A 16,443-nucleotide genomic window follows, 5' to 3' on the forward strand; every position below is an offset into this window, starting at 1 on the left:
GGTGCTTGTAGCATTCACCTCTAAAAGCTGTGCATCTACAATGGGGAATACGTAAATATATATGACATGTCTGAGGATAGCTATTCCTATGTTTTGTCCAGTTCAGGTGATTAAAAGAGAAAGCATCTCATCGCAAATCATTCTACATTTTTGAGTCCATCCCCACCATCACCATCTGCTGAAGAGCATTGCCCATTTGGCTGCATGTGCTTCTGACCCTTGGCATATGGGATAACCCACTCCTCCTCCTTTCTTTATTTGTCAGGTTGTCATGATCTGGCCTATCAAGTCATCTTTTGTCTTTGTCTGCTGTATATGTAAAAATGTATCTGATTTGGGATGTACACTTTTTTTTTTTTTTTCATGAACAATTAGTTCCTCCTGTCATCTCTGCAGTTGTTACATCTAGTTACAAGACAACTGGAAATTCAGTTGTATGGGGAATCATTCATTCATAGGTGTTTATAATATCTTGATATGAGCACAGACTAGAAACTAAAAAGTCAAACTACCAAATGGAAATCGTGTGGGATCAGTTTTCATACTACCTCCCCATACCCTTGTATAGGTTAATCATAAACTTCTTTCTTAAAGTAGATAAAGTTACTATTCATAGTACAATCTATTTTGTATGCTGAATGATATCTTATGTCAAGTAATATGTTATGTTTCTGGCTGTAAAGACTAGTGGCATTCTCTTTTTTAACTTTGTATTGGTAAAGAAATGCTCTCCAAATACATCCCAAATAAACTCTTGGGGTTTTGTTTTTTCTTCCCAGGGCCTTTATGGTAGTGTGATTGTAGCAGGAGGAAATACGCTTATACAGAGTTTTACAGACAGATTGAACAGGGAACTCTCTCAGAAAACCCCACCGGTAAGACTTCTTAAATTGTTATTTCAGGTGATTTTACTTTTGATTTCATTAGGAGCTCAATATTTAAAACGTTTTACCAAAAAAAAAAAAAAAAATAGTAGATACTGTAGACTGACCAGCTTACAGAACCAGGAAAGCTGTAGCACCTCCATAGAGCTTTTATCCAAAGAGTTTATGTTGGACCAGTTAAGGAAAGACCTCACTATTCATGAAAGATACAAAGGGAATTAATGACAAATTTAGGATTACAGCTCTGGGACTTACAGAATCTGATATTGTGCTCAGACTGCTGAAGCCTCTTTATGGACAAAATTAGGGATACTTCCTATCTTTATTTTAAAAAAAATATAGGGCAGTTTGGAAATAAGTAATGTAGAAGAGGCTTGTGCAGGTACTTAAGTTGGTTTGAAAATACTGTTTTCCTACCTTTTCAGCTTGCAAGTAATAATTGTTGAAAACCTAACTATTTTTGAATGGTGGCAATTTCCTGTGACTATTAAGGCAAAATTCCTTTCAAGTTCTTGTTAGTTTTGTAGCCGAGATTGTTCTCTGGATCACATATACAATTTGCAGATGGACTGTTATCAGCAACCCATTTCTTACATTTAACAGACTTCCAAAGTGCAGGGCAGACAATCTTCATATCATGAAGGAAACAACAGAATTGGTCTCTTTGAATTGGCTGTAATAATGACTTTAGCGCATGTCCCAGGTTCTCTCCATCCCATCCCTTTCAGGGTTAAAAAGGGGCTTGAACCTTCAGCTGGACACCCCACTTTCAGTTTGATCTTGTTAACACATTTTTTCCCCCTCTGTTCAGAGCATGCGGCTCAAGTTGATAGCAAACAACACGACAGTGGAGCGGAGGTTTAGTTCATGGATTGGTGGTTCAATTTTGGCTTCTTTGGTAAGTACAGCCTGGGGAAAGGATCATTAGGTGAATAAAGAGACTCCTACTGAAGTAGCTTATGACTTCTGTAGCAGCTGCTACTCCCAGAGCAGTGACTAGTGCTGTATGTGGTAGGAGAGGGGATATTCATGGAAAGTACAGAATGTTCTATGCCTGAACTGAAGGTGGTTGAATTTAGCTTCTTTAACTCTTTGTAAGCAAGGAAAAAGATATGGGGTTCTTGAAGTATTCTTTTTACTGCATCTTTGGGCCTGATCTTGCAAGTGGTTTAGCACTTCAGTGATATAAATATGGCAGAGATGGTTAGCAATGTCTAGGAAACAAATGAAATAGTGTTGATAAGGTAGTTTTCCCTGTTCTTCTCTAAACCCCAGCCTTTTACCAAACCTAGTAGTAAGAGGCATCAAGGCAGTCATGGCTTTATACAGGTTTTTGGAAAAAATGGAAAGCCTGGCTTATTTGTTCTGCTCTCAGCACATCATGTCCTAGTTGCAACTTTGATTCTCTTTTTTTTTTTTTTTGCAGGGTACTTTTCAGCAGATGTGGATCTCTAAGCAAGAGTATGAAGAAGGAGGAAAGCAGTGTGTAGAAAGGAAATGTCCTTAGACCTCTCACTGTGAGAAACTGCTGCCTTCCCAGTGCTCCTTATGTTTTATAGCTTTAGCATACTCAGGAATGGGACGGACTCTTTTTTGTAGTACTGTTTTTTAAATGCATCAAGCTCCATTTTAACAAACCTTTAGCTATTGTTTGAAAGGCCTAAGTGGTACTATCCCAAAATACGGAGGTTTGCATCCTTTCTAAAGCAATAATTCTTATAGCAAGCATTTTATAATTTTGTATAAATGTCTATTTCCTCTAAAATCTTTTTTCCTATGAATAGCTTTACAGGTTGACTCAGAGGCAAAAATCTTGCAAATGCCTTGCATCAGACTTATGAGATGTCTCATGTACCTTCACAGTAGTCTTCCTTGTTGATCTGTTGGCCTTAAATGCTCTGATTTCTTTTAAAAAATAAATACAAATGACCCTGTTTTCAGAATTTGTTACTTTTGATTTTTTTCAGTTACTCTCCGCAATTACTTTTCTATGCACCAATTGATTGAAAACTGTTTTCAGGATTTACGGATCTGTGTTAGCATGTTACAGCAGCCCTAGCTTGGTCATGAAAACATTGCATTCAATTTACAGGAATGCCATATGATGAAATGGTTGATGCCCAAAATTTAGGCTGTGTAGAAGTAAGTGACTTAATTTCTGTAAGTAACAGTCATCAACCTACTTCCTCATTCAGAGTTGTAAGGATTAATTTGCAGAATGACTTTGATATAGGTAAGGGATTATCAGTTTCAGAAGCTGGGAACTTAAGGAGAGAACTGACTGCTTGAAGTCTAAGTATTTCTGCTTGCTTGTGTTTCTACAGCTCATGACCAACTCCATGCTGGGTTTAGACTCCACCCTTGTCATGATGAAACCTGATTTTTAACTTCCCTCTTGGAAAACAAGAAACAGTGGGGGTATATCTACACATGACATTGTGAAGCAATAAATTCTGGAGCAATTCAAGCCAGAGTCAGCTGTTCCTGTGTGCAGTGTCTACATGTGCACCTGGAACAGCAGCAGTATGAGCAGGGTCAACCCTAGGCTCCAGGTAGCAGAGGGGCTGGCTAGGGCATCGGAGTGCTGAAGTGCAGAGCTCTGTGCCAGGTAGTCCCCGCACTTCAGCACCCTTATGCCCCAGTAAGCCTATGACCACCTACAAGTATATTTTGTTGTACTTAATTACTCTGCCGTAAGATAGTACTGTCAACAACACTACTATCTCACAGCAGAGTTAATTTACTGTGCCCTAACAGTCAATGCCACAGTAATGTGCATGTACAGATGCACCCAATATAGACATCTGTTCTTTGACCAACTGAATGTCCATTTGAAAGTTTTGGGCACTTTACCAGTGTAATGTAACAATTGTTTTTTTAATGTAAAACTTAGGGCTGCTTGCAGACATTAAAAAACAAAACAAAAAACCCAAACTTTACTTTAAACTCAGGACATTTCCACATCAAGCCCAGCACATGCACAGAAGAGGCAGTGCGTTACTTTGACCTGGCTCACCCAACATCTGCATAGATCAAGTGCTTCAGTGGGGCTTTTTTGGCGCTTTTATTCTAATAGCTGATTGAATCTTTAGTTAAAGCGCCAAAAAGTCCCACTGAAGCACCTGATGTATACAGATGCTGCAGAGCTGGGTAGAAATAATGCGCCACTTCTTCCAGTAAAGTGTGTTTGGAGGTTTGGTTCAGAAAAATCTGCAAGCAACCCAGATGGCCACCTAACGGCTTAAATGTCTGAAATCAGGGATGTCAAATTCACGTGCCCAAACTGTGGGGCTCCTTATGGGCTGGATCTGTGGGACAAGCTCCAACAGGGTCCCCTAGCTCATAGGGCTTTGAAGCCATGGATTCTAGAGCAGGCCTGCCAGGTGCCCTGCAGACCGGATAGAGCAGTTCCATAGGCCATATGTTTGAAACCTGTTTTAAGTCATATGAGAAATACAAGAGGCAGTACGTTATATGTAAAGAGCTTCTTTAGTTCCCCAGCACATACCCCTTAGCTTTCCCTCACAACAAATGACTTCTGCAACATAGTTTGTCATCAGTTTGGATTGTTTTGGCCTGAGTGCCTTTGCCAAGAACACTCTCTTAGCAGCTCTCCCAGAATGAGGTAGGATCCAGTGTCTGATTACAGCTGGAAGTATGACATACAAAACAGCAATTGTTCTGGCAGACTGTTTAAATGGTGAAAAAAAACTAGACTAACTTTACAATGTCAGAATCAATTTAATAAGCCGGAAAGAAACAACTTTATTTCAGCCTTCTGTATGTTTGCCATCAATTAAATATTACAAATTATGTCTTGCATCTTGGCAAAGGACAAGGAAAAAATTAAGATGTCTGTTCCCTCTCCTTGACTTTATGGTAGGAAGTATTAGGATGCAGACTACTGAGGTCTTAATTTCAGTTATTAATGTTTACAATCTTTAGTTATAGTGAGGGAGGGGCACAATGCAGATAGATTTTGTTTAAAACAAGAAAACCACAGTATGACTATAGTAATTTGCTTGAGAATTTTGCCTTGCTATCTTGTCTATTAAGATTTCTCATCTACTTAGATGAGAAGTTGTTGTTGTTTGTTCTTTGTGCTACATCGTGTTTTCTTAGTTACTTGATTCCAGTTTGATTCTGCCCCTTTTATAGACTGCTTTGTAGGTGGTCCTTTTAAGTATACTTGCTTGTTTCCTGGAAGGCTACAGTCTTTATGTACACAGTTATTCTACTTTAAATTCTAAGCCACCTCCACTTAAATGCAAGAAGTTTCAATGAGTGGGTGTTCATATTTCTCACCTCTTGTATGCCATGAAATGATCCTGGAGTTGAGGATGAATAAGCTTTCTTACTGTTTTGTTTGGTAAAAGTTTTGCCCAAATGGAAATGAACTCTCTTATACAACCACTGTCTGGAACAGCTCACTCAATTCAGTGTTGCTAGCTACTGAGAGAAGGCTGAATCTAGCCATCTTTCTTAGCTGTCAAAACTGTTACTTCCAGAGGGGTAGTGCTTTAAACTGCATCCTCAATCTTTATTTCTTAGGTACACTCTCTAAAAGTCCAAAGGTAGTTGAATATAATCAATCACATAATTATTTGTAATGGATTTTAGGGTTCTTATAATTACCTAGATGAGTTTAGTCTGCTCATATTACAGAGTGTTTGGTGCTACAAAATTTGGTTCTTTGGGATAGTAGATGCATTCAACAGGGGTGCACCAATAACGATTTTCTTGGTAGATACCAACAGCCAATTTTAACCAGCCATATTTGAGCCAATTTACAGGAATGCAGTCCAGCAGCTTGGAGGAGAAGCAAGTTGGTGGGCAGGGGTGCACACTGAGACTCCCATGGTGAGGGAGAGAGTGGGCCAGGGGCAGGGCCACCCAGGCAGGGTGGTGAATAGGACCCCTGGGCTGGGAGTGGGAGAGGAGACGCACAAGCAGCTTGGCAGCGGGGAGAGAAGGAGGGAGTGTATGGCTCCCCGCCACTGTGCATACCCTCAGGGGAAGCATGAGGGGGCCATGTGCCCCATGTGTGGGGTGGGCAGCAGTGCTGCTGGAAGGTGTGACTACAGTGAGGCTACAGGGAATCTTGGGGTGGCCACAGCCCCTCAAGCCTGCTGCCATCACCTACCCAGCACAGCCCCGGCCCAGCCTCCCCACCACGGCGGGCACACTGCCCTCACCCTGTGCACAAATCTGAGGGTGCACATGTCCCCTTGCCTCCCCCTGGGGGTGCACACAAACCTACCTCCCCTCCTTACCACCCAAGCTCTACTCTCATTCCTTCCCTCACTGTGGGCACCTCAATCTGCCCTCCCTCCCCACAGACTTCCTGGCTGGATGCTGCTCTCCATGCTGCTGGGCTGCATTCCTGGCTGCATGCATGATGCAGCTATGTGCTTGCACGTGGCATTTATTGGTAACATTATTGCCCAAAAAAGCCAATTGCCAATAATGTTAATTTTCCTGTTACTAGTGCTGATCCGATGTATCAGTGCACCTCTATCCAATATGTATCAATATTGGAACTCTGCACCAGTTCTAGCTAAGCATGATTTAGCAACTGCATGGAAAGGCTACTTTTTGTCAGTGGGGAAAAAGCTATCTACATTCATCTTATACACAATTCTTGGGACTACCTAAATGTTAACTTTCTTAAACTGATATATTTCATGTTTTTGTTCTATAAATTTACACAGTTAGTGTGAAACATTCCTGGTATAGAACAGTGACTATTTCTGCAAAATCCTCTCTCTTCATAGATCTTAGCTGGCAAAGTGATATTTAAGGTTATGGTTCTAAGCAGGAGTGACAAAGTACAGCCAGTAGCTTAAAAAGGAATGGAGCTCTGTTTTAATGTGAAGAGATGCTGTTAAGAGTGAGAAACTTAATCGAGATGTATACTTGTTTGTGTTAGCCTTTAAAAAAGATACAACACAGGCAATTATAGACTACGGTCTGGCTGTCATTTGCCCATGTACTGGTGAATAAGCAGGAACAGTTCAGTTTTAGAGGAACTAATGTTGAAATAATATATTACTTGTTTCTAGGAAACTTATTTTAGAGTCAAGCTGCGCTGAGTCACATATTTTAAAAGTTTTGTGAAGGTCACCTGACCAAATCAGGATTCAATTTTAGGTTAAGGAACGACGTTTTTGGCTTATTGTCTCTGCTCCACAGTAAAAAAAACAAACAAACAAAAAATCAACACCACTTTGAGCACTCCACCATGATATATACTGGTTATAAAAAAAACGTATAATATATCAGGTTACATGAAACAGTGTAGATTCCTACAGTCACGGGTACTTGCACAAGCCCTCCAGGATGATGTTAACTCTGAGACTTTGCAGCCAGATGAGGGAATTTCTTTTGTAAAAGCTCCTGCTTCTTTCTTTCTAAGGTTTTCATCCTTGTCCGCTGACGCATTGCTTTTTCAATTTTCAGTCTGTAAGAGAGAATAACCTTATTACATTTTCACAGTACTCAATGCATCCTTTTCACAACTGCTCCTACCACTAGAATTTAGGTATGCAGTTTAATGCACTTACTAGACTGAGATAAGAATGCAGGTAAAGTCTGAATTAGTTTCAGTTTCACAGTAGCTAAGGTCAGGAGGCACCTGAACAGATCATGTAGCCTGACCCCTGCCGCAGGCAGGAATGAATGCTGGGTTCACAAGACCCCAGACAGGTGATCATCCAACCTCCTCTTGAATTTGCCCAAGGTAGTGGCAACAACCGCTTCCCTGGGAAGCTGGTTTGATTTTTGGCCATCTTAACTGTCAAATATTGCCTTCTGATCTCTAACCTAAACCTATTCTTCATCAGCTTATTACCATTGTTCCTCATCACCCCAGGTGGTGCTGGGGAGAAAAAGGCTCTTCCTGTTTGCTGTTGATCTCCCCTGATGAGTTTGTAGGCAGCCACCAGGTTCCCCCTCAGCCTTCTTTTGCTGAGGCTGAACAGGTTCAGGTCCCTCAGTCTCTCCTCTGCTGCCCTTTCACCAAGTGGGTGGCCTTCCTGTGAACCCTCTCCAGGCTGGCCACATCCCTCTTGAAGTGTGGCACCCAGTACTGGACACAGTACTCCAACTGCGGCTTGACCAAAGTCGCATAGAGGGGGAGGATCACCTCTCTGGACTGGCTCAAGATGCATCTTTGGATGCATGACAAGGTATGGCTGGCCTTGCTGGCTGCAGTCTGGCATAGTTATTTTGGAGAGTCTGGCTTCTATTGATGTTCACTTGGTAACAGCAAAGAGAAGTTGGAAAAAACCAAACAGTATTATCAATGAGCCTGTTTTACAAGCTTGTTACAACTCCAGGGGCAGGATTCAAACTATTCTGATACTTGAAGCTATTACAAGCTGCCATTAGAGAAGAAAGGTGCCCTACTTCAGCAGGGAAGTACTAGATTCATTCCTCTGCCCAAAATGTTATGTGCATGTATATTTTATTAGCACTTTCCCACTGCTGTTCATCAGAAGGGCAATTTTACCACTACTTCAAAATGGTTTAAGTACGTTCACAGAAATAGCAACCTCTGTACTACACTACAGACTACGAGACAGCAAGGGGCCTGTAGCAGAAATAGCTGCTGAGTGAACGACTGTAATAAAACACAGAAGAGTCTCAGGTGAAAACAAAATATCTGAAGGCTGTGTCAGTTTAAAAAATGCACAGGAAAGTTGTTCTCTAAGTAACAAGTGATCTACTTTAAGACACATGCTTACTGTTGACTATTATTTGTCAGCAATTGCTTCCTCTGAATTACTGTTAAATTCAACTGATTGGTCAGAAAAGTGAAAGGACTAACACCTGTCTTGGTACTCAGTTGGTCTTTATCGTGACTTCTGTAATCATACTGAAAACTGTTCTCTCATCTACACTACAAGTTATAAACCAAGCAATGCCATCTCCAGGGGCAATTTTCCACATTAAATTCATCTTGGCTGGTTACAGACTTGTAGAATAGATTTGACTGCAAACTCTAGTACTAACAATAATTCTGTAAGGTCCCCTTGACTCTCGTCAAATTCTAGCAGAAGGTTGGAGCCAGGTGTGCAGAACACATGATTCTACACTTTTGATTTAGGATGCAAAATGTCTACAGTAGTAAGGGATAGGAGGGGAGGGGGGAAATTTAACAAGGGTTTATGGAAGGTACTTGCTAGAAAAGCATTATTGCTGAATAAGTGTTTAACAATGAAACACAAGGAAATATCTCCTTGTATTTAGGGCAAGCACTTTAAATTGTAAATAAAACATATCAGGCCAGAGGGAAAAAATTGGTTTGAATGACTAATAGGGGCAGATAAGAAGGGGAACCATGAAAGAGAAACAGGGAATGCAAGTGAAAAGGCTGCAACAGGATCTGAGGGTGATAGTCTACTGCAGGGGAAGGAACACAAAATTACTGGACCTAAAAGCTAGTAATCTGGGGTGAAGTAGTTGAGTTTTTGCAGGAAGAGTGCAAGTAAACAAAGATGTCAGACAGAACCACATCAGTCTGACTAGAGGCATGAGATTCTGAAGTCCAAGATAGGGAGCCAATGATGAAACTTTTGGCGAAGCCACCAAAGGACATACTGAAATAACTGATGGGTAGTGAACAGCTAGCTAAACAAGGAGAAAACCAAGGGTTTACAGAAACAACAGGCAAAAGCCAAGAGCAAGGAATGAAATCCCAACCGGCATACATCTATATGTGTGCTTTACTCCCAAGTTGACTAATTAGCTCCGCTGTAAAGCATCATCATCTATATATGCTGGAATTAGGGCACAGTAAACTAATTAACTCTGCTGTAGGATAGTACTCTCAGGGATACACTAACTTGCAGTGGAGTACTTTGCTGCACTGAAACACATATGTAGACAGTGATGCCCAGTCAGCCCAGCCAGCTGGAGCCTGCTATGCTCTGGCTCAAATTGCTGCTGCCCCAGGTGCACATGTAGATGCTGTGCTTGTGAGCAGTTCACTCTGGCTCAAAGTGCTCCGCAGTTTATTACAGTGCATTAACTGCATGTGTAGATGCACCCAGGATGTTCAAAAGACTGTTTGTGCAATTAGTTGAAGCAACAGCAGTCCTAACCCATTGCTGATTTTTCAGCAGAAATACTTAGTGACTGAGTATGGTTGTACTGTTTTTCCCCTACTCTAAATCCTAGCTATAACAAATGAGCAGCTACAAGAGAAAAATCACTTGCTTTGTACATAAAAATAACATAACTGCGTATCTCTCAGACAGATAATTTTTCAGATGCTATAGAAAGAGACTACAGAAGCAAAGGAACAAAACAAATTATAATTAAAGTGACTAATAACTAATAACACATCACAACATCTACATGGTATTGGAAGCAGTCAAAAAGGTAAATTATCACAGGGCTCGTATAGAGCTGCTGAGTATAAGCAGGTGGTTTTTATGGAAATGCTAGGCAAGTCATTTAATTAAGATAATATTCAGAATGATATATGTGATTCAGGGTCATCAGGGCCTGTCTGAGATGGGAAACGTGCCACTGAAAGTAACCAAAATGCCATACTACTCAGCTTGTATGAAAGCTGCTCTACAAAAAAATCAGAATGATCCAAGTTATGGCTATATGTGCTATGACCAAAATGAAGATTTTTATAAGAGAAGGAAACTGAAGAGATGTCTTAGGGGTCAAAGCCTTCCATCAGAAAAGTTTGCGTGCACAGAACTAATGTGTGGCAGATGCTTTGTGAAAAGCATAGTCTTTGGATTGCTACCACTTCACAAAGCTAGAAACTATAATGCAAACAGGGATAATTCTTTTCACACTTCTAACAACAGTAAACTTGAGTTACATGTATGCTGTGTGGAAAGTCTTTTGCAATGGGTCGTGTCTGCTCTATGTAATATATTTATAACCCTGTGGTACTTTTCTTGCATTTCTTAGCCCAATTTTTTCATACACTGGTTAACACACTAAACATCCCTAGCACAAACTTGTTAATATTTTTGGTAAAGAACTCTGGGTGGAGAAGTGTTAAACACTAAAGTGTTAGTGGACAGAATTTCTTTATGTAAAAGAAATGGATAGGAATGGAAAATAGCCTTAACAAAGACCTGGAAACTAAGTGGTGACAACATAAAGAAAAGGCATAAGATCCCAGGTATTTTTTACACAATTAACTGTTCCAAGAAATAATTCCGTACTGAACATTATTTGGCAATTTGAGGTCTATTCTGTGAACACTTAGACATGTGAGCTTTGAAGAGGTGAGTAATTCCATTAACAGCAAAGAGATTACTCACATGATTTCAATTTATTTTGAACTAAGTTTTTGACAGGATCAGACCTTAACCATTTTTGTTCTATGTCACCTCTTTTTCCGTCCTACATAGAAAAAGTCAGTCCACAAACTCCAAAAAGCAGTTAGTTGCAGGACTGTCCTTTGCAAGATAAAGAGAGGTAACTGGAACACAACCAGGAATTGGGCACAAAAATTCTGTTTAGTAAAAAACAGGCAAACAAAGCATCAAACAAAAAAATTGTTTTACCTGATGAAATGCTTTACTTCTGATGTGTAGAAGAATCTCTTCCTTTTGTATCTTGTGTTTAAGTACCAAGGTATGGGCCACTCCTTGAAAGTGTACCTGTCAATGAGAGGAAAAAGAAAATTAGTTACAGTATTAACAGGACTTCAGCTTCTGCATTTTAGTCCTCAGACTGCAACTAAGCTTGTTTTTTTAGTTCCAGTCTGAAGGAAATATGGCCCAGTTAGTAGCTCTTACAACTGGCAAACAGAGGTTCTGTTCTCAACTGCCAGTGGCTGGACAGGTGACCTTGAATGTATGGAGCACCCTGTGGCCCACTTTCCCCTTTGACAACATAAAAAATGCTTTCAAAATTCCTTAAAACAAATGGCAAATGCTACATAAGTGCCAACAATCAGCATTCACATTACATTATTTGTTAAAAGATAAGGAAGTTCCTTCATGAGTGTACTTGCAATTCTATCTTAGTTAAAGCTGGTAAAGCTATTTGAGTTATGGTATCATAGAACTATTTAAAAATGTTATTATTCCATGGATATGTTAGATTTGATACATGTTAGATTGGGGTGGCCAAAATACGGCCTGTGGGCTGTATCCAGCCTGTGAACTGATCCTGGCTAACTGCCACAGGGAGCCTGAGGAAGGAGGGCTGAGCCCTGCTCTGCCCTGTAGCAGCCAGGGCCAGGCTGGGCAGAGCACAGCCTTCTCTGTCCCCTGCACACTCCCCCTGCATCCATTCCCTTCCCCACCCAGCGGGTGCTGCAGTATGTACCTGGTATCATAAAGATAAGCACAGTGGTTTGCCTAGCCAGTACTCTATTAAACAACCATAAAGGTGACAAACAGGTCAGAACAATCAGAATTTACAGCAGTGAAGCTATCTTCATATTACCTTTCCATCTACAGCGTATATTCTACAACTGTCGGAGACACAGTACAATGTATTCATTCCTCAGTGTGGGGGGAATACAGTATTACTACTCTGTCACTGTGTTAGCTGGGCACTGGCAGTGCCCTTGTCTTCCTTGCTTTTTACCTGTGATCAGAGATTCATGGCATTTCCAATTTGGTGCTCTATGCTTGTGTGTGAGGGTTTGAAAGCGGTGATTTCAGGAATCTTTGGGTAAACAGCTGCCTGCAAATGCATGGGGCTCGACTTGTTGGCCCAAGAGACCCTCTTTCTAGTCTTGTTTTTTGTAGTCTTGCAATGTGAGTAGGGAAAGACCAAAACCATAGCACAACTTGGGAATGGTATATAATTTGGGTCTGTATGCACAGTGAACCTGAACAGTGTTTCATCTCTGTCACAGGACTGCCATGCTGTAACTAGACCCCCTAACAGGGTAGGGTTTACAGTCTAGATCAGTGGTTCCTAAACAGTGGTCTACAGATTCCACAGGACCTTACATTCCATTACAGCTTTCAGTTAAAAATGTAGTAAGGGTGAATGATGGCCCTAGGGAGTGGAAGACTATTTTGTGGCCTGATTTGTACAAAAAGTTTGGGAACCACTCTGGAACCAAACAATGTGTGTGCACACACATGCATGCACGTAATTGCAAGACAGTGGTTATAACAAGGTTAGGTATTATTAACAACTCAGGAGAGCTGCCAGCCATTAAACACTATCCACAAACACATAAATAAATATTGTCTTTCCCTTCTCTATAGTAATTATGCTTTGTTCTTGATAATAAGAAAAAGATCCTCTTCCCACAAAGATAAAGCCAATAAAAGAAAAGGGTAGTCATATAATGCCTGTTTTTATAGTACTGAACTCCCCTCCCCCAAAATTTCAAGTACATAGTACAGTATTCCTTTTTCCCATACCAGTGGGTACGTCCTAAGAAGTCCCGTCTCCATTCCCCAGGTCTGCTTTTTTCCTGACCAGTTTGTAAAAGTCGTAGAGCAGTTTCTCTTTCTTCAACAACGTCGTCTATTCTTTTCATGGAAGTTTCTACCTGAAAACAGAACAAATTTTGACATAAGACTCGTGATACCAAAGCTATCAAATTGAGCATAAACTTCTACGCAATGTTAGGAGCACATTATAATTGCTGGTAACAGTCTATAATCTTAATAATCTCACAACTATGAAAAGCAGTAAACTCAGTCAACCCCTACTTTGCCAGTAAGAATCAACATTTTGAACAGCGATCTAAATATTCACTATATAGTCATTCCAATTATCTGATTGGAAGCGGGGTGAGGATGGGGCATTGGCAAACTGTGGATTCAGTTAAGGGCTTTGCCAGCTAAGGTTCAGTCTAAACCAGGGGGAGGCAATTATTTTGGGCGGAGGGCTGCGGGCTGCTTACTGAGTTTTGGCAAGCCATTGAGGGCCACATGACAAGCAGCCAGGGGCAGATAAATATTAATTTTCTAAATTTTTTAGGGGCCCCGTGGGCTGAATAGAATGGTCTGGTGGGCTGCATCCAGCCCGTGGGCTGCATTTTGCCCACCCGGGTCTAAACAGAGAGTTGACATTGCTTAGGAGGAAGTAGCTGAAATATATGCAAAGGTCCTTTCTGCTTCTAGCACAGGTTTTTATGGAGTTGTTAATTACTCTGGTTTGCAATTCTAGGGATCTTATTAGATGATCAGAAAACAACCAGACCATTGCATCTCATCAGAAGCATTTCTAGCTAGCAAACTTATTACCATAGTCTCTACTTCCATCAACTTGGAAGATTATTAGAATGCTTTCTGCCCAAGGCAGCATCTTAACCATCTGGGAAACTGTTGCTGATGAGGGAACTCCACTTATTTAGTTATCCCAAGGCTCTAAGAATTTCTTTTGCTGCACAAGGCTTAATATACTGGTATTGTACAGCACCCTACAAGGCCCGATGAGCCCTTTAATTGCAAGACCTCCCTTCTATGCAAGTATCATTGCAGTTCAGAGCTGCTAAATGCTGATGGTGCGACTGATGGATGCAGAAGACACAGGCCAGAACAGGGGTCTACCTAGCACTAGTAGAGACTACGCAAATTAAAAACAGAACTTGCTGTGAAATTCAAATTAATGGTTTTAGAGCCCCCACATGTTCTAAATATTTAGAAAATGTGAGCTCCTGTTAAAAAAAAAACATTGCAAGATAGGGAGGGGGAGAGACTGTCTGAAGAGACAGGAAGGATGAAGAGCTTCAGATGAAATTTTATATTACTGCCCCGGGCAAAGTGTATAACTGGGTTTTTTTTACTGATTTTCTTTTATGGAAAAGCCTATTAAAATTATACAGGGAACTGCACAGAGATCTGGAAGTGCTGCATATTTCACACAACACATTTTACTTGCTATGATTATTTTAGCTTATGTGAAAAAATTACCTTTTCTAATCGCTCTGGACTTGGCATGGGTACGCTTTGTCGTTTTGCTTCTTGCTGTAAAGTTAAAAGCATGTTTTTCTCTTTCAGCAGGACATACCTGAATCAAAGAACACAACAGTATAGTCAAGTCAACTGAGTGGGAGATTATGTTTAGTGGCAGAAACAGCCTTGTTGTTAACATGATAAAATGGGCATATTTATTCCAAAAGTACAAAGCACCCTGCCAAGACATACTAACCAAAGTCTGTGCAAGTCTTCGTTACTCTTGCCTCTTAGTTGCGTTATTTTCCAAGCATCACCTATAAAAACAGTAGCCATAAGAAAGTTACTTAATGGACAACAGTTCCACTTCCCAAAAGAATGCACTTCTACTTGCAGATCGTGCTTGTTTAGTACCACCTGACAAATTACAGGCACCAACTTTTGCAGGTTTTCCTTGCAGATAACCTTAAAGTGTTGGATTAAACCCAACCTTAGCTGGACTATGAGACCATACTCAAACGTGAGTTAGAGCGATATAAAGAGTGCAGGTTAGAAAAAATACCTGCACCATCTATATAAAGACGGAGAAAAAACAGCTTTAGAGATAGCATTACTTCCTTAACAAAGTTCTATGTGCAATGCAGGTAGTCCTCAACTTACAACATTTCACACTTATAAAGTTTATAAATTGACGCCCTGTTTCAACTTTACAACGCTTGATCCGAGGCCACGCCAGCAAATAAGTCTCTGTGTCACCCATCTCCCTGGAGAACATCTGTCCAAAACTTCCTTGGACACTTTCTTTAAGAAAGCAGATGAGACTCCTGAGAAGACTCCAGCAAGAACCCGTCAAAAAGTCTAGCAAAATCTCCTCAAAGAAGTCCTTCCAAATCAATGATTGCTATTTACAATATATATTTTATAATACAAATACATGAAGGTAGCTACATTATTCATCTATAATTCATCGAGTACAAAAATTCTGGGTTATTTTTGGTAAAAATAGGGCATCAGGCCTCGGTTCAGGAACTAGTCCCCCATTTATAACATTGTTTCCTTTGGGAAAATTGGTTCTGAGTTACGACATTTTGACTTTTGACGCGTTTCCCAGGAACCAATCGTGTCCCAAGTCTGAGAACCGCCTGTATTAAAAACACAGCTCTGCCTGCTACGAACTGTCTGTCACCATATAAATAAAGGCTTGAAAGATTTCACTCCCATCCTGCATTTATACGGGGGGGGGGGGAAGGTGTTAACACCTACCAATACCTCCTAAAACCCAGCCCGCAAACATCTATGTTGGTTGACAGAAATACATCAAAGGCTGGAATACACCTCACCAGATTTCACTCTCAATTCTCCCCAGTTTTTCTCGTCGTCAAAAAACTCTTCCAGCCCCCTGCAGCACGACGTGGCGTGCAGACACCTGCGCGCTCCCTGCGGGACGCTCCGCGGCAGCGAGCTCAGGGCGGAACTGCAAAGGAAGAGAGTAAAGCATGGGACGCACCACGTGCCACCCTGTCCCGCCTCCCACCAGGAGCCCCCGCACCCGACGAGGCCTACCCGGGGCTCGGCAGGGCACGCAGCGCCGCCGACACCCGCAGGGCACCTGTGAGGTGTCGGTACAGCGAAGCCGCCGCCGCCGCCGCCATTCCACCAGCCCCCACAATGCCTCACGCCACCAGCCTGCAGCTCCACAATGCCCCGCG

General features: G+C 41.3%; 2 protein-coding genes across 2 annotated transcripts in view; one reads left to right on the forward strand and one right to left on the reverse strand.

Moving 5' to 3' along the window:
- ACTL6A (actin like 6A) overlaps positions 1–2,820 on the forward strand; it is a 15,006-nt gene extending 12,186 nt beyond the window's left edge. Inside the window, exons 12-14 of the mRNA XM_090050541.1 lie at positions 780–875; positions 1,696–1,782; positions 2,311–2,820. Of these exons, the coding sequence (XP_089906667.1) occupies positions 780–875; positions 1,696–1,782; positions 2,311–2,391 (264 nt within the window). The 3' untranslated portion in view covers positions 2,392–2,820. The remainder of the gene's footprint in view (positions 1–779; positions 876–1,695; positions 1,783–2,310) is intronic.
- MRPL47 (mitochondrial ribosomal protein L47) lies at positions 2,310–16,442 on the reverse strand. The gene is made up of 7 exons (XM_090050543.1): positions 16,298–16,442; positions 16,075–16,208; positions 14,991–15,051; positions 14,753–14,849; positions 13,253–13,383; positions 11,426–11,521; positions 2,310–7,344 (listed from the first exon to the last, which is right to left on the reverse strand). The coding sequence occupies exons 1-7, from the start codon at positions 16,384–16,386 to the stop codon at positions 7,230–7,232; spliced, it is 723 nt and encodes a 240-aa protein (XP_089906669.1). The 5' UTR covers positions 16,387–16,442; the 3' UTR covers positions 2,310–7,229.
- Between the last annotated feature and the right edge of the window lies 1 nt (position 16,443).

This window comes from Crocodylus siamensis, chromosome 6 (assembly GCF_052110815.1).
Source record: "Crocodylus siamensis isolate JL-2025a chromosome 6, ASM5211081v1, whole genome shotgun sequence".
Lineage (NCBI taxonomy): Eukaryota > Metazoa > Chordata > Crocodylia > Crocodylidae > Crocodylus > Crocodylus siamensis.